The sequence below is a fragment of the Dermacentor variabilis genome, chromosome 11 (genome assembly GCF_050947875.1).
Source record: "Dermacentor variabilis isolate Ectoservices chromosome 11, ASM5094787v1, whole genome shotgun sequence".
Taxonomy (NCBI): domain Eukaryota; kingdom Metazoa; phylum Arthropoda; class Arachnida; order Ixodida; family Ixodidae; genus Dermacentor; species Dermacentor variabilis.
Genome location: NC_134578.1, coordinates 88204389 through 88230571, shown reverse-complemented (window position 1 = coordinate 88230571; position 26183 = coordinate 88204389). Strand labels below are relative to the sequence as shown.

The following is a 26183-nucleotide window of genomic DNA, read 5'->3' as shown; positions in this document are numbered from 1 at the left end:
AAGATTGTTCTGGGCGTATTCTATCGCCCTCCAAACTATGCGTCGTCATTCGTCGATGAATTGCATGACCCTGTCGGCTCTGTCGTAGCCTTGTACCATTCGTTCCCTTTTTTCCTTTTTGGCGATCTGAACTTTCCTAACATTAGTTGACAGACTGGTGTTCCTCTGCTCCACCCCTGTTCAAGACAATCTCAACATTTCTTGGACTTGTGCGATTGTTTTAACCTCACGCAGGTTGGAACCAAACATACTCGAATAATCCATGAATCAGCTAATACTTTAGACTTGGTTTTGATGGCCACCCTGACCTCATATCGCCAATTACCTATCTTCCTATTTGAAGAAGTAGCTTAGCGCAAATAAAACCACGGACACAAGGAGGACAGACAAGGACAAGCGCTTGTCCTTGTCTGTCTTCCTTGTGTCTGTGGTTTTATTTGCGCTAAGCTACCTCTTCAAATGTGGACGACCAACTAGCCCAACAGTCAACTCTTCTACACCTATCTTCCTGGTCTCAGTGATCATTTTTTGCTACGTTTCGATATTGATTTGTCATTTCCGCGTGGAACTAAGGGAGACAGATATATCCGGGACCATAGCAAGGCAGATTTTGTCCCTATTAGCCAAGAAATGTCTCAGCACTTAGATACTTTTTGTTCCAATTTTCATAAGCGTAGTGTACGAGAAAACTGGGATTTCTTCAGAAACCTACTCTCCCATATCTCTAAAGCCCATGCTCCCTTTTTAGTGTACGAAGCAACAAAAAAAAAACGCCTTGGTATGAGACAAATATGAAACGTTTCTGTAATAACAAGAAACTTCTTTTCTGCATGGCCAAGATGCAAGACACTTCACACCGCTGGAATAAGGTATCACAATGCAGAAGCAGAGCATACGGAAGCTGTATGTGCTACTAAGAATAATTTTCATAACCATACATTACCTGAGCTTTCATCAAGGAACCCAAAGCAATTATGAAACGTAAATCAATTCTAGCGAAAGTACCAAACTTTCAATCAACAATGAGTTTGGCGAGCCGCTACCAGCATCTGAATGTGCACTTCTATTCAGCAATATGTTTCCCCCCATTTCTCGAGAAACACCGCCGTACCTGTTGGCACAGTTCTGTGCCGTGAATGTTACCCAATGTTTGCTATTATTTTTGAATCTGCTGGAATTGATAATTTAATTAATGCCATGCTCATCAGTACCACATGCTCATCATGTGGTACTGACAACATTAACTCAAAGTTTCTCAAACAGACATGGGCATATTCTTCTCTTTTTGTAGACAAGGTCTTCCAGCAGTCTCTTGATCAAGGAATCAAAGCAAGGAGAATGCGCAAACAGTAAAGTAGCGGAGCCGAAAGCGCTACGCATGCAGCACATGGAAATGAGCTTGTGGTTGTAGTGGTTTCTAGTTATGCGGCCTAACTTTTAACAGGCGAAGGAGTTGGAGAAGGTCTTCTCTGAATGTGAAAACGTGAACGCCGACATAGTGCGACCTCGTAACTTGCAGATATCTTCGCCATCAAAGAGGGCACTATATGGGAGCCATTCAAGGAGTCTGACGTGCAGAGCGTCGACTTGAGTGCCACGGCGAATGTTGCACCGTGGCGAATAAAACAGTAGGCGACTATTAGTGTACACTACCAGCACGAAAACCATATGAATGACGAGAGCGCGGAGTACAGAGCGGCAGGGTGTACAGATCCATGGTCGTCAAGATATAGTGGATGAATAAGTAAATGTCGCAGGGGTGGTGCGACCAGTGAATTAGGTACCGTGAATTTGTGGCATAGCGCACGTATCAACAGTAACGCAGAAAGCAAGTGGATAGTTAGTCGCAGAATGGAAACACTGTAGGCAAGTTTCTCTGTGTGTATATAGGCTTGCCTACGCGATACAGAACGCTCAACAGTAAAAGCAAAGATGAATAACCCTGAAGACGGTGATAGCATGGCACTGAACTGGCCGCTGAACTTGCTGTTACAACGATTGCGGGCTTTCGTTAGTAGTGCGAAAAGCGCCGACGTGGCTGCTGGCCATAATGCGAAGATACTTTCGAAGAGAACAGGCACTTGTACTCGAATCATGGAGGCCACTGGTAAAAGTGCAGTTTCGATGAATCCGCGCTAGCTCATGCGTCGTTCGGTGGAGCTAAATTTACGCTAGCCGAGGGAACTAGGAATGCCTGGCCAAAATGACTGAAGGGCGCAAAAAGGAATGTCATCTCGCCTGGTCATAATGACAGAGCTGTCGCGGTGTTAGCGACGGTGATTCGTGTGCCATGCGGACGAGATCTAAGAGTGGGTGGTAGCGTCTTATAAATTTAATCAGGTCACTGGAACGTTGAGAGTCGTAAGGTCGCGGGGTGATGAGTGTGGCGCACAAAAGTGGAATTTTCGGAAGGAGGGAGTCAAGGAAATAGCGCTGTAGCGCGGTTCATATGTGATGCAGTTGAGCTCCAAGATGGCATCGAGGTGAGCGAAATATAGTACTTTGTACCGCCGAAATGGAGGAACTGGCGGAGAAAGCCGAAAAAGATGTATGACGCGGACTGTTTGACGAAAGGAGCGTTGCTCCTCGTTACCACTGTAAAAAATATGTCACGACAGCCGTCAAGGAGTGCGGTAGTAGTATATATATTTTTAAAAAATAGAAGGCGATGGTGGCAAGGTCCTCGGCTACATGTCGCCATGCAGCGCGGTGGGGAATGAGGCTGCGCTGTTGTTAATCAGTTAGCATTATTAGTGTCCTTGCATAACTTTTGGTGGGCCGTCCATCCGTCCGTCAGTGTGTCCATCCATCCATCCATGTTTGTATATAACCATTTACCTCATCCCTGGGTCATCGGGTCGTCCGTGGCCGAATGGGTAGCGCAAAGGGCTGCTGTGCTGAGGTAACCGGATTCCAAACCAACCATGAGACTCACTTGGCTGAACGAACTTCTTTCACGCCGACAATGGTCGCTGTGAGTTGCTGGCCTAAGTAGGCAATGCTGTTAGAAAAAACCCTTTGACGCCACTAGGCATATGCTGGTCTTCAATGAAGCAGTGTTTTTTCTACTTGGGTCACTTTATAGCGGGCCATTGGATGTGTGCTGCTCTTTAATGAATATATCTGACGCCTGCTTGCGTGGTTAGGTATGTGCCATTAAAAAAGCGCACCTCTACAGTGGTGAAAAAGATCCCTCAAGCTTCTCCGATCATCACATCACAAAGGCTCCTCAAGTACAGCAACCCGACGTTTTAGAATGCTGCATCACAAAAATTCGCTGTCTATGTGCCGCTTCTCAAAGAGCATCGCTCAAGCCAACGCTTTAGCGAGCTGCGCCATTGTCAAAGTTTCGTCGCGATAAACACGACGCAAGGAACATTTGAGTTAGGAAAACCCTTTATGGGGAGTGAGCATAAGAAAAATACGTATATCAAGAAAGCACGCGCTACAAACCCAATACCGAAAGCCTAACGCACGATAAACTATTCAAAAAGGGTATTATTGAAGAATGTTGTCTAAAGTCCTTCCACATGAAGTTCGAAATATTTACATCAAGTCCATCGGCGTAGCCGCGTCGCCTTGTTGTTGCTGCTTCCGAGAGCACGTTGTCGGGCCCGCCTATGCGTCTGTGGACTCGACGTCGTTGCGTACCGCGTTGGGCCCACGGTCCACAGGGTCAGGCAGTCAGGGCAGTGTGGTGACCGAGGCGCCTGGATCGCACGGTCGACTCCTCTTATCCTGAGTATCGCAGCCGCAGGTATTCCGGGAAACGGCTCCACAGCCTGTAGTTGTGCGATCGGTGGAGCGACCACTCAGCGGGCGAGTCGCAGCCACGGCAGCTTAATAGAAGCTTGCACTGGGTTGCCGCCGTCTCCGCACTCCGCCCGCCCTCTCCGGGCTTCAGCTCCTTCTGCCGCTCGTCGTTCTAGAGCGTAACTGGGCCGCTCTCTTCGGATACGTGTCTTTTTTCCGTTGGCGACGCAGCTCCGCGTGCACGTTTCCACTACTTTCATATAACGTATTCTTTCTGTTCGGACGCTCTTATTTTCTAACTTCTTTTCTCTTTATTTTTTTCCACCGACACCTCGTGCTTTCTTTTCCTCAAGTTATCTACTGCTTTTTTCTTCTTCGTCTTTCTTTATTGGCTCATGACTTATGCCCGCCTTCAAGACGTTTTCCTGTGAAAAACTGCTTCTTTTTCCTTGTATTACCCGCCGTGGTTGCTCAGTGGCTATGGTGTTGGGCTGCTGAGCACGAGGTCGCGGGATCGAATCCCGGCCACGGCGGCCGCATTTCGATGGGGGCGAAATGCGAAAACACCCGTGTGCTTAGATTTAGGTGCACGTTAAAGAACCCCAGGTGGTCAAAATTTCCGGAGTCCTCCACTACGGCGTGCCTCATAATCAGAAAGTGGTTTCGGCACGTAAAACCCCAAATATTATTATTATTCCTTGTATTGGATGTTACCGCTGTCTTCATATGTCGGTCCCACATTAACACTTGATGTCTTCCACCATTTTAGTCATTTACACCACTAGGTACCTTTTCCACTGCTCACTTCACTTCACTTAGTTGCGGCACTGTACACATCATCGAGTTCACTGTTGCACACAAAAAAGTCATTGTCGAACACTCCTATACCACAACACTGCTACAGTAAACTGGTATAACACTTGCCACGTCATGTACTATGATGTGCTAGTAATAAAACCTGCTCGAACATTTTCTCTTCCCTTGATGTATTCTACATGGAACCTATATTCTTGAAGCATAAGACTACATCTCATCACTCTGGAATTAGTCAACTACGCTTTGTTTAAGAACTGAAGTGGTTGTTGATGGTGGCTGTGGCTGTGTTGAAGTGGTGAAGTGGTTGATATGTGAAACCGTTTTACTGCCCCTAGAAGAGCTAAACATTCTTTTTCCACGGTTGAGTAGTGCATTTCCCTTTCAAGCAATCGTTTGCTTGCACAGAATGTCGGATATAACATATTGTCTTCTTTTGTGGCAACACTGCCTCAAGCACTTTCTATGATGCATCTGTGCGCAAAACAAGCTCGTTTTCTAATTTTGGGGCCAACAGAATGGGAGGATTGTTCATGTGCTGCTGGAGTGATTCCTATGCGTCCTCTTGCACTTCTGTCCATTTCACTGTACTGCTTGCACCTTTCTTTGTTAATTCTACCAGAGAATCTGCAATCTCCGCATAATCTGTAAAGAAGTCCCTATAAAACTCTGTGAATCCTAGAAAAGACTGTACTTCTTTTTGTTCTTCGGTGGGTTCGCTTCGTAAATCTTCTCTAGTATTCCCTCTTTCGTTGGTACACGTCCCATGCATATCTTGTCTCCAAAAAAATGACCACGCGTGAAAACCAAATTCACACTTTGTGGGCTTGATGGTCAGTTTGGCTTCCTGTAACCTATAAAATAATTCTTCTAATGATTCCAGGTGCTCTTCCCAAGTATCTGTCGCCACCAAAATATCGTCAATGTAATGTTCCACTTTTCTCAGACCATGAAGTATTCTTCTCATGAGTTTCGTAACTACTGCAGCGGCAGTCTTTAGTCCAAATAACGTGTACCTAAATTTAAATACCCCATTTGTACTTGAAAATGCCCTCTTTTCCTTGGATGTCTCTTCCATGAGTATTTGCCAGTAGTCCTTCACTAAGTCAATCTTTGGAAGTAACTTTTTTCTGCCACCTTTGCAAAAACAACGTTCACTATGGGTATTGGCTCAGAATCAGATACTAATACGCTGTTTATCCTTCTGAAGTCTGCACAAATCCTATTAGAGCCATCTGGTTTGTTTACAACGACCAGAGGTGCGTGGTAAGCTGATGTAGACCTTTGAATGATGCCTAGACGTAACGCCTCGTCAACTTCTTTCTCAATGGACTCTTGAACCGCGAGTGGCAATGGTCCTTGTTTGACGTACACTGGTGCATCCGTGGTGCTATCTAACTTGCACTTAACATTTGTTCTTCCTGGTAGGTCGGACAGTAATTCGTCATACTTTTGTAATATTGCTTTTAACTCTGCTGCTTCTTCTCCATCTAGACATGGAATAATGACTGCTTTTTCTAGCCCCATGGTTTTCTTGTAGTCGTAGGTGTGTACTTCCAAGTCGTCTTTTTCTTCTGTGATTACCATGTTGACAACTACGGATTCTTGCGAATTATGTTTCTCTTCATACTTTAACATGTTGATGCGAAATAATTCTTTAGAATCGTTCACCAGAAGCTCGTGATCCATCTCATTTTATTTCTGGTACCACATACGGTCCTTTCCTCTGCATCAACAGTTTGTTTCCACCTCTAAGTTGAAAGATAAGTGCTTTGTCTCCTGGATTGAGGCGTCGTGTGACTGCCTTCGTGTTATAATAGGCTTTATAGCGTTTTTCATCTTGCTTCCTCCAAACTTCGATATGCCAACTTGCAAGTTTCTTCCAGCTTCTTTTGAAGTTCCAACACGTAGGTGTATGTCATTTTGACTTCGGTGTCAAGTCCTTCATTTGCCCATACCTCCTTGAGTACACTTAACGGGCCTCTAACCACGCGTACATACAACATCTCGAACGGTGAAATATTGAGGCTTGCTTGTGGCACTTCTCTGTATGCAAACAATATTTCTGGTAAGTAACGGACCAATCCGTAGGTCTTTCTTCACACATCTTCTTTATGATGTTCTTCAATGTGCCATTAAATCTTTACAGAACGCCGTTGGCCATAGAATGATATGGCGTTGCGAGCAACTGCTTTATCTAGAGCAACCTGTTCAACTCGTTATTTAGGCTAGATGTGAAGTTGGATCCCCTGTCACTAAGGATTTCTCGTGCAAAACCATACCGAGAGAACTTCTCTATCAGGGCGTAGCCAACCTGAATTGAATCTATGCCTTTTAAGGCACTAGCTTCTGGTTATCTCGTCGCCATATCGAACATCGCGAGAACATAGCCGTTTCATTTTTCTGATGGCAGATTTATAGGTCCTACAATGTCTATTGCTACTCACTGAAATGTCATATCAATCGTTGGCATATTCCCCAGTGGAACTTGATTCCCTCGCCCTTTTGGTATCGTCCGCTGGCAAATGTCACAGGATTTCACACATCTCTTTACTTCGCTTTGTAACCCTGATTCTTATGTGATCCTAGCCACCGTTCCTTTTGAGACTTGGTGTCCGGCCATGATGCTGTCGTGCCCCAAATTCAAGGCCGACTGTCGCAGTGATTTAGGAACCACCAACTGCATCACTTCTCTGCCCGATGTAAACTTGCATCTTCTGTACAATCCGTTTTCCTCTGGAATTCGGATATGGTCCTTCCTCTTTTATTTGTCGTCGACTATACTTCCTTCTCAAAGCGGGCTTGTATTGAATCATCCTTTCTTTGCATTTCTGGAAATTCTACTGTTGTCACCGAATGTACGTTGGTTGTAGGCACCTTCAATGACCTCAATGTTCACTGCGTACTTAATCTTGTAGCTACTGCCAACGATACTTCTGGACTATCCTCCATAGCCTTCAATTTTTGTGTTACCATGTTAGGATCGAGCTCCAGTTGTTTTTCTTTCGCTTTTTCTGTGTCGGTGTGGCTGCTCTTCCCTTTCGTATCAGGGTCACCTATGCTTACTACCACAGATAGATTGCCCAATATTAAATCATATAATGACTCTTCTACTCACAGTCATCCGGTGTATTAGGGAGCAGACACTTGAATTCTGGCCTCGGGTAAATGCCTAACCGTGTGCTAACAATAACAATCACTGCTATTTCTCCTGTTAGGTCTTTCTCCCCAATGAAACTCCGTCTCACCAAGGCCTTATTGGTGCCACTATCTCGTAGAACTGAGATTCGCATTCCGTTGATCTCTCCGTCAACTGGAGGAATACAGCGATAGCCTCGTCTGCTCGAACGCGTCCTTGTTGTCCGACACTATGCTTTCTGCTATATCATGTGTATCCTGGTTATCAATGGCTGATTCTTGCGATGATGCTGCGCTTCCACCATTTAGGAAAAGCACCCCTGCCGCCTTTTCTTGGTTTTGTAGCCTGCAGGCTTCTGTGTGGCGTCCTCGTCTCTTTCAGTGCTGACAAATTATATGCGCCTTTGGTCGGCTCCCTCCTACACGATAATATACTGCACGGAGACCGACGCGGTTGCACAGGAAACATCTAAGTAGCTTAGGTACCACACCTTACCTAACTTAGTTTACATCATCTTCTCTTTCATGAGTTTCTTCTTAGTTTTTACCTAAATTTTTGAAACCTTGCGCTTCCACAAATTGGCCAGTAGATTTAGCAAAGCCATCTAGACGTTTCAGTGAGTGTTCCTTAAGAAGAACATTGAGGTTTGAGCTACAACATATCAAGAACTGCTAAATCATAATTGGCTCTCTGACTCCTTCATACGTCATCTAATGAGTTCTGGATCTAAGGAGTTCTAATTGGTATACATGCTTGTAGACACGGTCTTTGTGAATATATTCTAAAGGATTGATTCTTGTATGCCTGTGTCCAAGAATATATGCGCGGTTGATTTCTTTATATGGTGACAGTGCCTTCCATGATTGTGATTCCCCGCCAGAAGGACCATACCAGTTGTCAGCCAGGCTAACAACTCCGGATTATCATTATTAGTTGCATATTTTCCTATCTGACAACGCTAATATTTATAATTTTTCTGAATGCCAAGCTTTGTATAACGAATTTTTAGCATGCAGCTTTTAGCACTTTTCTCAATGTGCAGATTGGGAATAAATACTTTAAAATAATATATTCATTTGAGCAACACTAGTATATCCTAGTCTCTCAACAAGCTTCTAATATTTGCGCTAGATATCCGTGAGGCAAGCCAATATTTTCTTGAGTATACACATGTTCGAAGGGTCTTACCGCATTCTCTCCACGTCACGCAAGGCGCCCAAAACTGGCGCCGAAAGTACCCTTCTTTGCAGATGCATATTATTTCTCCGATACTGCGGCACGCTCTAGTTACTCTCGGGCACAGCCGTGAATATGTCTCGCCTTTATATTTGCAGAAGTATTTTTCCTCATTTTTGCCGTCACAAACTGCAAAAAAAAACATAAAACGCAACGCGAAATTTTTTTCCAGTATTATTCTTACCTCTTCATTGATTACGAGTCTAATGGTCAACAAGGCACGTTACTGGAGTGAGCATACCGACAATATATTTGTATCCGTCAAGACGAAGACGAAGATAGGTCATGTGGTCCAAACGTGTTCTTGCCACACGACAAGAGGACATGTGTAACAATGCGACAAAATGCTCTTACAAGGCAGGCAGTAGTTCCGGTGGTATACAACACGCTACTATGTGGTCATACAAGTGAATTGTTTTGAACATAACAAGCATGCAATTATTACACAATAATAAACGACGCCAAAAAAACGCACTACAGATGCAGCCAAATTAATATCACGAAGACATTGTGCTCTTTGTCCTCTAAACTTAACCCGGTCGCGAATGTCAGCAATTACGTTTGATAAGCTGCTCTATATTGGAATTGGGTGCGCGACTCCTGGGGAGGAAGAAGAAGACGCCGTTCGAAACGCCTGCGCTCACATCGGGCTATGCATGTTTGGTTTTTCGGGCAGACCACCTTCTGGGACCGGCCCGAAACGATCACCACCATCTCCAAGAAGTGGTCCGGCGCCTGTGGAGACCAACTGCAGGTCAGTCGGACCTTATTTCGGCGTTTTTATGGCCGATTTTCCACCTTCAGAACGTGGCGAGCTGCTAACCCTAACTTTAGTTCGGAGAGCGGCGCCGGCGGGCGAGCGCGCATTTGAACATGGCGGCCTTAAGAACTCCAGCTGCGACATCGAACCCGCGACTTATTACAACATCGCGACTTGAAGAACAGATGGATTTCACTGCATCTCAGGTGGGTGATGCAACATCGCACCACGAATGCAATAAGGCAGCCAGGATCAACAACCTGCAAAGCGCTACCGTGGTCAACGAAACGACCGCAGAAGCCGGATGGGAGCGCGTTCTTTCCCTGAAGGAAAAGAAAAATCTCGCTCAGCAGCGCCGTTCTGCGCAAGGAAGCGCACTCCCATCAGGTCCGACTACCAACTCTTCCAAACCCATGGCGCATCGCAGGCACCCACGACTCAAGCGTCTTCCGCCGCTACCAAAGAGTGACCTGAAGGTGGTCATCAGACCACACCAAGGGCTACCACTCAAGAATGTTACCAGTCAGGCACTGGCAAGAGCCGTCATGGAGGCGTGCGAGGACAGAACCACTGACAATTTTATTCTAAGAATCAAGTCAGGTTCGAACATTGCAGTGATATCCACCCCGAATCGGGATACGGCCAAGGTCATGCAAGCCATTAAATTCTTGAGCATCAACGGACGACAACACCCCGTCAATGCGTACGTTACGGCAGGAGAAGGCACGACGCGGGGAGCAATTCACGGGATAGAAGCACACACCCCTTCTGACGTGCTGCGATCGAACCTACGTATCCGAACGCAGAGACTGGAGTTGATCGACGCAAGAATGATGGGCGACTCACAAAGTGCCTTGCTCACTTTCTACGGCAGCCGAGTGCCAAGATGTGTTTATTACTTCGGAGGAGAGAAACACTGCATGCCCTACCGAAATGCGGTACAATTCTGCCGTACCTCTGGCACCTTGGAACACCGCACCGACGTATGTCCACAGCCCGACGTACAGGTGTGCCGCTCGTGCGGGGTGCGGGAGCCTGCCGATGGACACACGTGCACCCCCAAATGCGCTATTTGTAGGAGTGATCATCCAACGGGTGACCGCCGGTGTCCCAAAAGACTAAAGCCAGTCAGTCAGATATCAAGACCACGGCCAAAGAAACCAACGAAGACCCAACTACGGTGGTTCGCCACCGAAGACGAGGAATCCGAGCTGGAGTTCCTTCCAGCCATGGATCGTCGCAGCCGCTCCAGAACCCGCTCGCCGTCGCGGAGCCGACCTCGTTCCGGGCAGCCGGGCCAGAGGGGACGGTCGGCATCCCGACTCAAGGTGCCTCAGCAGCAAGATCAGACAAAAAAGGAGGCCCCAAGAAGCAAGTCACCAGGGATCCTACTGGCATGCAGCACCCCACAAAATAATCAGGTGAGCTGGGCGCAAGTCGCATCTCCCACTGCCAATGCTAAGAATACACCGACACCAATCACACAAAACCCAGAGTACAAGAAAATAGTAGAAGAAAACACAATACTTCGAAACAGTTTAGCCGAGCTACGAGCCGAGTTTGAAGCTTTTAAGCGCACGGCAAGCAACAGCACATCACAGCAACCCATACAAATTGCAGACCACACTTCCAAATCACCACCACAGACATCACTGCAACAAAGTACCGCCTCCAGCGCTCATTCGTTAACGCTGGAACAGTTAGCACAAAACATGCAACTAATGTTCGCAGAGCTACACAAACTCAAACGAATGGTAGAGGATGTGCAAACAAAAGCCGCAGCCGTCCCCCGAAAGAGGGTCAGTCAAAGTCCGGGAGCTCCTACCAGGACACCGAAAGCTATAGAGCACACTGATAGCGACAGCAATATCCATGGATAATATGACAAACAACACAAAGACCGGACACATTGAAATCTGGCAATGGAATTGCGGCACGCTACGCACTAAATAGGCTAATTTCACGCACTACATAGAATCGGCGCCAATCCCTCCCGACGTTATCTTTATTCAGGAAATAGGGAAACGAAATCAAAAACTCAAAGGGTACGAGCTTTATGCTCATCCTGGCTACCCTCAAGTAGCCACCTTTGCCAAGAAGGATGTCTCGATTAGCGAAAATTATTTGTTTCGGGAACCTATTCAGCACCAGATAATCACGATTTGGCCGCAGAAAAGGGGCAAACCTAAAACAATTATTGTCAACGTTTATAGTTCTCCCAGAGAAAAACAGGCGGATTTTGAAAACGTGGTGGCCACCGCGGTGCGACTCGCTCAAGGTAGGGACAAATTAATATTGTTAGGCGACTTTAACGCACAACACTCAAACTGGGGCTACAGTAGAGTCAATCCCAAGGGCATATTGTTGGCAGACGTTGTAGAGCGCTACGGACTTTTCCAACTAACTCAACCGGATCTCCCAACGCGAATCGGGAACAGCGTGTCCCAGGACACTTCCCCCGACATCACGTTCACCAACAACGAAAGTGAGACGCGATGGACGAACCTAGGTGAAAACCTAGGAAGCGATCACTATATCTTAAGCATATCGGTTAATGCAGCCAGGATTCGAAGAGCTATTGGCAAGGCAAGGCTATCCGACGGGACCAAATTTCGTAAAAAACAGAAAACAATCGGCAGCATAACAGACGTAGGAGAATGGGCCGAGCAGATCCGAGTTATTCACTCTAGGGTCACAAAAACAAGTGAAACGACAACGGAGGCTCCAGCCGTGGATCGTCACCTCTTGCATCTCTGGGAAGCCCGGAGAGGCCTCACAAAAAGATGGAAAAGGCAGAAGCTTAATCGTAAACTCAGGATACGGATAGCTCAGCTAGCGCAGGCAGCTAACGAATACGCACAAAAGTTAAGCGACAGCAATTGGCGTCAGTTCAGCGACTCGCTTCGGGGCACGTTGACTACAAGGAAAACATGGCGCATTCTTCGAAGTATGATTGACCCGGGAGGAACAAAAACAGTGGCGAATCGCACACTCAAGCTGCTTGAAAACGAGTTTGAAGGTCGGGAAGCTGACATGATAGACAAAATTAAAGAGATATACGTAGGAACTGTACCGACCGGGCAATCCACCAAACCCGTTTACGAAGGTCAGGACCAACCGGAACTGGACGCCCCCATAACCTTTGAAGAGGTTTACGCAGCGGCACGCTCCTTTAAAAAAAACACGACCCCAGGGGTAGATCAGGTCGCGAACACAATGATTCGCAATCTAAGTGACGACACGCTAAAGAGCTTGACCAAATTCTTTAACGACACGGTCTGGACAGAGGGCGGCGTCCTTCCAAAAGAATGGAAGGAAGCAAAATTATTCTTATTCCAAAACCAGGTAAGCCTCGTAACATCAACAACCTTCGACCCATCTCCCTAACGTCGTGCGCTGGGAAACTCTTTGAAAAGGTTGTGCAGGTCCGGCTCTCGAACCACATAGAGCTAAACAACATGTTCCCCTCCAACATGTTCGGTTTCCGACCCCACGTGTCAGCGCATGACGTTTTTCTACTACTAAAGCACGAGGTCCTGCACCCCAACATAGGGTCGGAAGATAAATTTGTACTGGCATTCGACATCAAAAAGGCTTTCGACAGCATCTCCCACCACGCTATTCTGGAGGGACTGGAAGCGGTGAACTGCGGAACGCGAATTTATAACTACGTGCGCTCGTTCCTCAGCCACCACACGGTCACAATCGGATTAGGCTCCACGAGGTCCGACACCTTCAACTGTCCCGACAGAGGTACCCCTCAGGGAGCTATACTCTCTCCACTGCTATTCAATGTAGGGATGAGAAAGCTAGCCCTGGAGCTAGATAAACACCTGAATCTCGGTTGTGCGATATATGCCGATGATATCACGTTCTGGGCTCACCAGGGGTCCTACGGGTACAAGCAAGAAACCCTTCAAAAGGCCATAGACGCAGCCGTGGAATACGCGAGGGCGGCGGATATGGCATGCGCACCCGAAAAATCGGAATTCATTCGGGTGCGTGCGAAATACGCAAGAAAGAAGGACTGGGTGCCGCTCACTCTGACTCTCGACGGGGCGCCAATTCGTGAAGTGGAGACACTCAGAATATTGGGGATGTGGATACAGCAGAATGCTGGAACATCTCACATCCTACGAAATCTAAAGGCGCTCACAGGAAACGTGGCCAAAACGATAAGGAGAGTGGCAAGAAGCAGAGACGGCCTAACTGAGGGAGAGACCATCAGCCTGGTTCACGCATTCGTAATTAGCCGACTCACATACGCCCTTCCGTATCAGGCCATGACAAACCAAGAGATTAAACACGCAAACGCAATAATAAGGAAAGCCTTCAAAGCCGCCCTTGGTCTTCCCGAATGCGCTAGCACAGAGAGATTCGAGGGACTGGGCCTGCACAATACTTTTGACGAGTACGAAGTCGCGACGTTATATGCCCAGAAAGAAAGACTTTGCTCTTCAACTCAGGGCAGGGAAGTATTGGCGAGGTTAGGCTTTCCCCGGAGACCCAAGTATTGCGGAGAGGAAACGGCACAGATAGACCGCAATGTTCGATCGCACCTCGCGGTGGCCCCAATTCCCAAAAACATGCACCCTAAGTACCATCCCGGACGACGCAGAGCAAGGGCAAAGACCCTTCACAAACGTTTCGGCATGGGACCGGGGGTGTTATACGGATGCCAGTCGAGCCAGCTCAGACACTTTCACCATAGTCTCTACATGCAACAACAACATAACAATGGCATACTTCAAAACTGCCTCGGCATGCGTGGCAGAGGCTGCAGCCATCGCCTTGGCCATTCAGGACGCCGAGCGCCAAACCAATTCGGCTGTCATATTATCCGACTCACAAGCGGCTTTCCGCCTGTTTTTACAAGAAACGGCACCCAAATCAATAATCAAAATTTTAGGCACTCAACTAGAGGGGCACCACACTATCGTCTGGTGTCGGGCACACGAGCGACTGGCAGGAAACGCTAGGGCAGACCGTATTGCACGAGTTTTGAACGTCCGAGCAACGGCATGGCCTAGCGACGACCTTCAACCGAATTTTCGTGACATCCTCCTACAGCAAAGGCCGGAGCGGAGACGTTTTCGACATCCTCACTCCGATTTAAACAGCGAACAGGAGAGGGACTGGCGTCGTATTCAGACGAATACATACCCCAACCTGCACCACCTACACAGAATACACCCCACGAGGTTCACTGACGAGTGCCCGTGGTGCACAGACATACCCACATTAAAACACATCACATGGGAGTGCCCCAGGAGGCCTCCCCACATAGACAGTCCCATATTACACCAACATCCACTAATGAGGAATAGGCAGTGGGAGGCATGGCTTGCGGACGAGGGTCGGGAGAGCCAGTTGGCTCTTCTGGACCAAGCCCAGCGAGCCACTCGTGCCAGTGGGGCCCTGGAATAGGGGCTCCAACCATCGTGCCTTATTTTATTTACATTGAATAAAGTTTTACTCTCTCACTCCTGGGGAATAAACGATTCCCTGTGCCCAAAGATCCGCTTGAATTCACAGTGGTTTTGAAAGTGCGCCCGCGCTCCTCGCAGGAACGGGCGCCTAAGAGCTGCGCTCCAATGTATTTTCAGAATACTTAGAAAGCCTTCACTGGCATACAAGATGGAAGCCAATTCGTGCGACATCAGCCAAAATCATGGTCTTCTAAGTTCGTATCTTGCTGTGCTTAGTAACACTGGTTTCCACAGTCATTTGAGGCCTAAGTGCTCACTATATGCGAATGGAACAACACAAAAGTTACAAGAACGGTACCTCAGTCACTATAGCACCAGACGCCAGAAAAATTGCTTGGGTGTCTCCTTCGTGCAGCCTCGCCGCGAATGTAATGACATGTTATTGCGAGGTGAACACAGCAAGCATGCATGGGTATCCACATGTGTCACCACATTTATCATGCATGGGTCACCACATTTATCATACATGGGTATCCACCCATGTGTGATAAATGTGGCGAGCCACGTACCGTGCTTCACATCCTGCTGCAATGCACTGAATTAAGCGCTAAGAGGAAAAATCATTTTCCATTACCACACCGGCAATAAATTCCACTTCATCCTTTAATGATCATAGATATAGAACCGCTCTTTATATATCAATCCTTGTTCGTATTTTTAAAAGGTGTACATAGTTTTCATGTTATATCACCACGAAATCCCTAGCACGGCCTCTTAACTGAGGCCTCTGCTGCGGTAACTGCATTAAGAGAAAGCAGCTGCCTCCCTGCCTTTGGGCTCAAAGGCCTCCCGGAGGCATAGGTGCTATTTCCATATTCTTGCATTTTAGCTCCATGATCACTTATCATGCGTACTATATCCATAGACAACTACAGGTATCACTGTCCTAATTTTATACTATATATAATTTTAGGCTTCTATCATACAAATTGATTTTAGGCCACTTTACAGCCATGTTACATCCCACCATCGCAACTCTCAAATCATCGTTCGACCTGAATATAATTCCCTTGAGCTGTTTCTTCAGTTGACCCAAAATGTGGAGGTCACAAGGCGACAGGCTTGCTCTGTATGGTGACGATAAAAAAAAGTAAACACCGTTCCGGTGGAAATGACGGCCTTTGCTTTCTATGGGGGTGGTGAATTGAATTTTTTGCACTTTAGGCCTTGCTGCCGTGCTTCAGGAACGTAGTATAGTGGCACAATGATTCGTCCCCAGTCACAATTGCAGACAAGAAGTCGTCACCGTCATTGCGGTACCGGATCACATGAGTCAAGGCAGCACGGAATCTTTCCGTCTTCTTGCGGTGGTTCAAAATCTTGGGCATCCAATGCGCACACAAGAGCCAGTAACCGAGATATTCGTGAATTAGGGTTTGAACCGAACCGTGACTCGTGTTCACACGCTCAGCTAGTTCTTTGATGCTTATCCCCAGTTCTTGCCTAATGAGCTCATCAACCTTTGCAATTGAGTTGGGGGTGATTGCACGGCGGATTTGTTGTGGTCTTGGATCGTCTTTGCAACTTTCACGTCCTTCTTCGAAAAGTTTGCTCCAACACTTCACAGTGGCCAATGAAATGCAATTTTCAACGTACAGGACCGCCATATGGCGACTGATTTCTTTGTGTGAAACACCTTCAGCTGCGTAAAACCTCACGAAACTACGCTGTTCAATTTTTGGAGCGTCCATTATGACATGCAACTATGTTCAACCCAGTGTATAAGAGCATTAATGAACATTTATCCTCACACCTTTGTGTAACTTTTGTAAGTGTGAGATGCCTGTGTACTACGCGCATGCCTCGCAGATAATGAACCGAACCATTACTGCGCGGGGAGGGTTGGTTCCCTTTCGTTGGGCTGGCGCCTCGTGCATTAGAAATGCGAAGATAAAATGGAATATACAAATGCGAAGAAACAGCTTGATTAGAGGGCGAAAAGTGTCATTGACATCAAAGTTCACTGCACGTATACAGTAAACCTAGCAAGAAGTTATTTAACTACAGGTATAAGTCTAAAAAAATCTACGTATCTAAGAAAAATTGACTGTATGTAATGAGTCAAACAAGGCAAATAAGCAAGTTGCACAATCACAGATTCACAGATCACAGAATCCTAAGTGCCGACCCCCCCCCCTCCTTGCACTACCCTTGATGTATCGCGCGCGACGGAAGAAGGCGCGCTTCCTCCCCGCTTCTCTGCCTTGCGCACACAAGACTCACCATCGTCGGCTCACCCATGCCAGTGCCACCCTCCTCGGTTTTCACTCGCACATACAGAACACGGCGGGCGATCACGATGTTATCGCATATGACTTTATACGGAACATGAAAGCGATGGCGACGGCAGGAATGCACCTGGAGTGTCCATATAATTGCTATATTGCAATAATATATTACGAGTATCTGGCAAATTAAGTATCCCGTGAGCCATTACTTTCCGCAAGGGAAGAGGTAACAAAATCGAAGTTTCACTTTGCGACTATTAGCTGCGCCGCAACAGTGCTTTTTTTTTCTTTTGTGAGGCACGGGTACAGACAGGGAAAAAACGCAATGGAAAGCATGTTGGCCACTGTCTAACCCTTACTTTGGGCACCTATGGTTTGACTACCGAAGGGATATCGACGAAAACGTGAGACGCTTGGTCCACAGAGAAGCATACGCATACTGTTCGGTATCCCGATGTAATAAAACGAAGGACACCAACCAGCAGAAGTGCTAAAAAGAATAAATCTAAAAGACGTTTCGGCTTCGCTACGCAAGGCTTGTACAAAATAGAAGGACGGAAGGTTCATGGAAGCTTATGTATGCTTCAGAAGATGACGTCAGCAGCGCGTGTATGACGGGGGGAGGGTTCCCTCATTTTGATTGGGCGTGTGACGTGTTTTTTGTATCTCCAGCGATTCCAGATACAGCCACAAATTCAGGTTTCTTTCTTGGCCGATAATTCTCGAGCGATACCAGTCAATCTTGTGGCCCGTTGCATCCGTGTGGTCGGCAAGGGCATTCGAAACTGTACCTTTCTTTTCGACATCTTTCTGATGCTGCCTCAGTCTCCGTTTAATGTTGCCCGATTCACCGGTGTATGCGTAGTCGCAGTCTGTGCAGGGTATCTTAGAGACCACTCCGGGAAACAATTCTCTCGGAAGCCAACGAGTGCTTAAAAAATTAAATTATGGGGTTTTACGTGCCAAAACCACTTTCTGATTATGAGGCACGCCGTAGTGGAGGAGCCCGGAAATTTTGAATACCTGGGGTTCTTTAACGTGCACCTAAATCTAAGGACAAGGGTGTTTTCGCATTTCGCACCCATCGAAATGCGGCCGCAGTGGCCGGGATTCGATCCCGCGACCTTGTGCTCAGCAGCCCAACACCATAAATGAGTGCTTGCCTCAGCACACACACGGGCACGTGCGCCACCTCAACGTCATAACTGCGTAGAATGCGAGACAAGGTATCGCTTGTCCCTGGAACGTAAGGTAAGGCAGCAAGCTTTCTTGGTCGGGGATTAGCCGGACGAGCTGCATTGGACAGACGGCGTTCCACAGCACTCAAAAAGGATGTGGGATAGCCGCTTGCCGAGAGATCACCTCGCACGTGGTCCAAGTCAGTGGAACGACTTTCTGCTGTGGTGCAAATGCGGTTCGTACGGTTGAGCAGTGAGGCAGCATCCGACCTTTTGTGAGCGTCTGGATGAACTGATCTAAAGTTCAGGTAGCGGCCAGTGTGTGTGTCCTTACGGTATACGCTGAACGAGAGCCGTCCATCGCGTCTGGTGACAAGTACGTCTATAAAAGGTAGTTTGCTGTCGACCTCTGTCTCAACTGTGAATTCGAGGGCCTTTTCCTGACTGTTTAAGTGCGCAGTGAACGAATTCGGCGCAGCGCTTTCGATTCGTTTGGATTCATACCCGCGCTGCTTACGTCACGTTCTGAAGCATACATAAGCTTCCATGAACCTTCCGTCATACCATTGTGAACAAGGCTTCCGTAGAGAAGCCGAAACGTCTTTTAGATTTATTCATTCTTGAGCACTTCTGTTGGTCGGTGTCCTTCGTTTTATTACTTCATGCTTCCTCCCGACCCGACGGGCTTCCGTCGAACCCTCGGGTTCGGTATCCCACACGAGCGACACAAGGTTTTCCGGAGAGCTTGCCCTCAAGTGAACACGTTTTAATCCGTCTAGTCCCCACAGTGATGCCGACGACCGACCATAGTTTTTTCTCGTCTGCTAGCCAGAAAGCGCCCAAACCTCCGCCAGAAGAAAATCCAGTCGGTCAGAGAAAAACTAACGCGCACAGAAGTGCGCTGCGCAGTGGTCAAGGCAACACGAGAAAAACGCAAGCGGTCCGGCTGGCTCTGCCAGCCTGCGGCTATCGAGAACAAGAAAATTCAAGAGGCTCAATGTGTTCGTGCGAATTAAAGTCAAAGTAAATAAATAGGAATAAATAAGAACGTAGTTACCTTTGCTGGCTTTAGTTTCTTGACATGGATGTTTTGGAGCAGGTAAACAAAATGTCGATAATGTTTTCTGTGACATTACGACACAAATGAACCACCACAAGGCTTCGTGTCATCCGGCCTCGCCGCGTGCTTTGTCAACTTGTCTGAGAATGTGTTGATTTGACTTTTCTCGTTGTATGGTCCGATGTACCACTTTCGAAAAGTCACTGCACTTTGCCGTCAAATGTTTATAGCAACAATAAACTCAAGAAGTTCCCGAATAGAAAATCTAAAGCACGACTTTGGAAATGTCACTGCACCTTTCGAATGAAAAGTTTATAAGAACATTACACCTACCAGGTTTCGGAGTTGAAATTCATGCGCTGCGTATTCCGCGGCCTCCGGGAGATGCCCCAAGCCCGCTCGCCATCAAAACGCCCTTGAAACAGTGCTCGCTTAGGGTTCATCGTGTCATGCGGCTCGCAGTGCATGGGCGTTGCCGCGAAATCCGGTCCAAGTTCACAATCATCGCGCTGACATTTCTTTTGGAGCGTGACACTGACAGGCTTGAAAAATTCAGAACGATTTCCGGCGCCAGGTGTTCTTTTCTTCGGCGGTGTATGACCGCATGTAAGTATTTCGGGGAGGGGCTGAAGCCCCATAAGCACCTCCCCCCCCCCCGACTGGCTGCGGCGCTAGTTCGAGCAGAACTACATCCCAGATGCACCAAACCCATGAGAAGACAGCAAAGAACACTTAGTCTTGAAAATTACCTCGATATTTGTCCCTAATTGTTGTGCTACTTCACCATTCTACAACCATTAAAAATTCGACAATGTAACTTGCACAGCGAATTAGGATACATTGGAGGAGTTCCACGTCATAGCTTTCCGCTGAGCTTTGTTTGTAGAACGCTCTTCTATTGGAATTTGCACTCGTCTTCCACTTTATGTGCTGCCTAAAGCCATGAGCGTTACCTGTCTCGCTCAAGTGGCGACCTTACGCTAGAGCAGAGGTACTAAAATGCGATTGTAGATTTGTCAGAATAGAAAACATCAATGGAAATTGACTGGAAGTGCCGTGCGTGTCTTCCGCAAACCATTTGCAGCCACTACCTTTGATCACAGTGGGCCTATTACGACTAAGGAGTCACAAGGAATGCAAGTCTAGGCTGCATAACGTCTGCTACCTGTGTGATGGGCTAAGCACGTAATATGTAATATGTGAAATGCCACTTGCGTGTTAGGTTACGTCGTTTCTGAAATTTGGTGTCCGTACACCGTCAGCAGAAAACACAATACGTTTCACGCACCCGACCTAGGCTGCGTCACCAATACTCCTAGACAAATTTTCGTTTTATTGCAGTAGCAGTAAATATGGGCACTCCGGGCGAATGTCTGCCGGCGACGACGGCGGCGCCGTCAGGTTACGTATGAAGTCTAAGGGTTATAAATTCGTCACCGCGCGACGTACACTGTAGGTGCGACGGAAACCGTGCTAAGGTGAGTCGGCAGACGCAGCTTAACCACGCGTGCGCAAACAAGCAAGCAAGCAAGCGAGCAACAGAAAGCAAAGCAAAGCAAAGCAAGCCCTCTCTTGTCGCACGCGAGGCACCCTGGTGAAGTGAGGGAGGCGGACGTTCTTCTCCGGCGGCTGCTGCTTCCCGGATTAACGTGCGGGCGGCGTATCTTGCAAGCCATCTGCGAGGTGTCCAAAGTGCGCGCCCGCGCGGGTCTCATCTCGAAAGCTATCTGCGATGCTTGCAAAGTGCGCGTACACTCTAAAAACAATGAGATTTCCGGGCACTCTCTTTGAGAAAGTAACTGCTTGTCCCATATACACTAACATTGACTAAAGAGGAATAGGCAGTGGGAGGCGTGGCTTGCGGAAGAGGGTCGGGAGAGCCAGTTGGCTCTTCTGTGCCAAGCCTATCTAGCGGCTCGTGCCAATGGGGCCTAGAATAGGGGCCCCAACTATCGTGCCTTAATAAGTTTATTTTCAATAAACTTTTTACTCACTCATTCACTCACTCATCCTATGACTCTACAAGAAACGGCCTTGGACAGCATAAGCATTACAAATAGCTCGATATTAGGCAAGTATTCGCAGAGGATACAGCGAACTGTTCTAATATAGTTGTTAGATTTTGGGCCGGTGCGAAAGCAAGGGCGAATGATATCCACTTGGTGCGACAAGTCCCTTGTGTAGTTTGGTTGTGTATAAGATGACGGGAGTGGCAAATACCTACGAATCATATTTTGTCCAGGGCCAGCAAAGCATCTTACGCGTTAACTCTAACGCATCATTTTATTTGTATGCCTATGCAAAAAGCTCCAAAATGGCAAATAGATTAAACCCCTCACTGCAACTGTGACCTTCATTTGGACCTCCTCGCCTTCAAGCTATGCTGTTCTGTAACCTTTGGTTAGGAGTTGCCTTCGCAAAGGCATATTGTACTATAATTTGAGTGACTGATAGTGCAGCATGCGAGTTCTGCGGCACCGCAAAAAATATCGACGACCTGCTGTGCCACTGTCCAGGATATGCCCCCGAAAAAGAAGAACTTGCTAATACTCTCCAAAAACTCAACAATCCGCTGCTTTCCGTCCAGACACTGCTGGAACACCGCCCCCATCGCTCGTCGGCTTGTAAAGCAGCGAAGGCACTTTTGTGCTTCTTGAGGACGACGGGCTTGTGTGAACATCTGTGAATATTAATGTAATTACTATTAGACCACACGCATCAGCCAACTCACCGCAAATTTCCTTCTTTCCTTTCCTCCGTTCTCTCCCTGCCATCTTTCTTTTCCCTTTTTCTATTCCGCCGGTGTAGGTAGCCAACCGGACGTTATTCTGGTTAACATCCCTGCCTTCTGGTTTTCCCTTTTCTTCCTTCCTAAATGGCGAATGAGAGCTTGAATACACTTATCGCTTTCTTTCGAACAGTTGAAAGTGTCATCGTGCCCTTCCTTTTAGTGTTATATATTCTGCTTGAAATTCTCAAAAGTGTACAAAAATTCGTAATGCAATCATCAGTAGAAAAATCCTAGTGTTTTTGTCAATAGTAATGCCTTTGCATTAATTGTTTAATATAATATAAATTTCATTTCCTAAATGGAGAAAATATTGCTGTAAGAATGCTCGAGTGCAGAAAGAGATACACAAATAGCAGACTTACAATTCTTTGCAGACGCTTCACAGATCATGACGGTCACAATTACCAAATGATGCACAAACCCCATTTTCGATTCGTCGGCGTTTTTAGCCGTTGATAGAAAATATTAACCTATCATTATTTATTCTCGTACAATCTGCAAAATATAAACAACAAAGATAAATATTCCGTGATCAAGCAAATAATAAAGAATGTCAAAAACCTCCCGTGCCATTTTTCATTGTATCTAAGGCATGGAACACGAAACGTCTTAGTCTACATTGTAATTAGGAGAATAGCTGTTGCTTTTACTAAAACAAGCATTCTCCTCTCAAAGCGGTGCGTTGTTATCGCAAAACAAAATACCCGTGACGAAACCGGGATGCGGTCTGTCTTTCTCGCGAAAACGGCCAGTAGGACAGGAGCCTCGTCCAGTAGAAGTGATATCCACAGGACACAGAATGGCCTTGGTCATCCTCGCCGTGATGACCATAGTTCAATAGAGTTGAAAATGCAAAAACGCCCGTTTCACTTGCATTGGGGACACGCTAAAATTTCCTGCTGGTCAACATTATTCCGGAGGCCCCACAACGGCGTGTCTCAGAACAAAAACGTGGTTTTGGCACGTAAAATCCCAGAATTCAATTCAATTAGCAACTATAGATTGCCTATATTTGAGAGGGTACAGTGCAATAATAGCGCGGTTCCGGCACTTTATAACGGCAGTGAGGCAGAATGTACAAGAATGGGGGGAGGGGGTCCACCGGGCACCGCGGCAAGTGCCGAGAGTGATGCGAAAAGCGCTGATATTCCTAATCGAACAACACGGACCATAGGATAGGATATGCGCTGACTTTCAATTGAACTTTATTATTGAAAGCATTGAAATTATACAACAGTGTTCTAGCTATCATGAACAAACCAGACAAACTAATGTAGAAAGAGCAAGCATCAAAATATAAACACCGAAGAGATTGAAACATTACTGAAAGAATCATCACTTACAGGATCCTCTGCATGCGGAGCTTCTTATTTGGCACAGAAGAAGCAGATGCCTTTATGAATCGTTATGCAAGCATGCATAAAACGCGGGAAACGGGAAAGGGGGACTTTTTGGCCATTAAACTGAGCTTGCTTGGCTGTTCTACTGCCTTTGAGAATACTGCTGCGCTACACAAACTCCGAGATGAACGCACTCGAATAATTTAGGAGGCAGCAAATATGACGCGTCCAGTCGTTTAGAGTGTCACAAAACGATCGATTGTTCTGTCCGATAAGAAGCTTCTTGCCTCAGTTTATCTGGTTTGTTCGTGAGAACCAAAGCTTCCCTCTGTATATCTTTCATTGCTCTCGATAACAAAGCTCATTTGAAAGTTGGTGCTCATGCGCGCCTCCTTCTTTTGTACCTGTTGTTACCGTTGCGCTGTAAAGCCTTGAGGCTGCCTCACCAACTAGGTCAAGCAACCCTTTACTCAGCTATGCATAAGATCTCAATTTTTTGTCTCGTTGTTTTCAATGACGCAAGCAACGGTGCCGCACGTAATCTTGCTATATTATTTGTGCTACGACAGCTGTGAAACTTGTGTAACTGGGAAAGCATAGGTCTACAAAGAAAAATATGTTTTATAATCACTGTGTTTCTATGACAGATTAATTTTGCTAAGGCTCCAACGCTCTAATACAATGCTCAGACATATATTGATCTTCTTCCATATACAACAAAACAGAAAAAAACATATTCGTGTTTTTGAAGCAGATATATTACACAATTTCTTGCTGACATTTTAAATCCGAATAAATATGGCAGTGCGTTGTTCGCGGAACTTCTACCTTGGTTCTTGCGGGGATGTACCATACCATAACTTATTAACTTTTAAGCACATATTCCAAATATTTCTTCGTTGCCTAATCACACTGTGCATTAGGTTGACATAAAATCGGCGCATCCCAGACGACACAAAGTACGATGGATAAACCAATTGAACACGCGTGCCCTTTAAAATGTGCTCGCTGTATTTATGCATTTTTTTCCCTTGAAAATTGCGGCATCATGCCTTTAGTAAGAGAAAGTGGAGAGATCCCGTTAATCAAGTCATCCGCTCGCGCACTTCTGAAGAGGGAAAGAGAGAGGACGGAACAAATGGATAAAAATATAATCATGGCCGCTTGCACAACGCGCATGCGCAGTTTTCTCACCACCTGCTCTGACACACCAGATTTTCGCTGTAGCACATACTGCTCGAAGGGTTGTGCGGTATCTCTTGACTGAAAAAAAAATGTGAGCGACCGATCCTGGGATTTGTGCAGGCGAGGTATCTACGTTGTTCCACCACTTTACTGTGAGGGAGGCGGGGGGGAAACGAAGATTATGTATTTTAGGTCCGCGGAGCAGCTACACATTGATGAGTATGCTTTGAATTTTATGTTGATTTGACACTCGACGTTGCTTTAAGAAAGCTTGGCAATAAGGAATTGTACGCATTTGTACACCTACACACATGGCTGCCGAAACGGGCATTGCTGTTGCAGGCCTAAAGGACATTGTTGGAAAGTGTTGGCAGTGAGCGATGCGTTACTTGCCTGCCATGGTGTGTTATTGATTGCTGGTGTAGAGAAGCGCTTCTTTTACGTTAAGTTATTTAGTTGTTTTATATTTCAGTTGTGTTAAACTGCCCCGGCACGCGTTATCGCTGCCGTTTCTTCAATTTATGCACTGATTTATGTAATCTAAAGCATGCATTTATTATTAGATGCATTTGTCCTTCATTCCATGCCAGTGATTACCATGATAACATGCCATTTTCAGGCAGTCGCACTTGTACAATATGCTCGTCAGGTTGACAATGCGAGCTTTCCTACAAAAATATGTTGCACATCTGCTTGCTGATGTCGCAAAATTGTGATTTTGCTGCAGTGAAGTGTCACATTTCTCACATTCAAAGAAACAAAGTTCACGAATGACACTGTTTAGGATTAAACATGTGGTATCAAGCTTGTGGGAACAATTACAATGAGCATACGCTGCTGAAAAGGACTGCACCTGAAATATACTAGTAATTTTGCTCCTTCTACGCAAAACTGCAAGTTCGCTGTTTAAATGGAAAGTAACCTTAATCACTCATTTTAGCCTAACCTAATAGTGTCGAGTGTAGTTGTGATAGTACAGCACCCGAATATTCACAAATAATGAAAGAAAGAGCGTACTGTTTTGCTTATCAAACCATTTTATAAGAATGGTCTTGCCAAGAAAACCACGTTGTATATGTTTATCTCGGATGCATTATGTTTCTGAATTTCGTCAAAATTTAAGAAATGCCTGACATTGCAAGTGCTGCTGCGTAAGTAGCTCATTTACTTTTTATCGTGCTTAGTATTTGCTTGATGAAGATGATTCTGGT

General features: G+C 46.4%; 1 protein-coding gene across 1 annotated transcript in view; it reads right to left on the bottom strand.

The window, feature by feature from the left end:
* Positions 1 to 22937, bottom strand: part of LOC142563371 (uncharacterized) — a 110861-nt gene extending 87924 nt beyond the window's left edge. The window contains exons 1-2 of the mRNA XM_075673931.1: positions 22810 to 22937; positions 8894 to 9070 (exon numbers count right to left, since the gene is read on the bottom strand). Coding sequence (XP_075530046.1) covers positions 8894 to 9070; positions 22810 to 22873 — 241 coding nt within the window. The 5' untranslated portion in view covers positions 22874 to 22937. The remainder of the gene's footprint in view (positions 1 to 8893; positions 9071 to 22809) is intronic.
* Positions 22938 to 26183: the final 3246 nt, after the last annotated feature.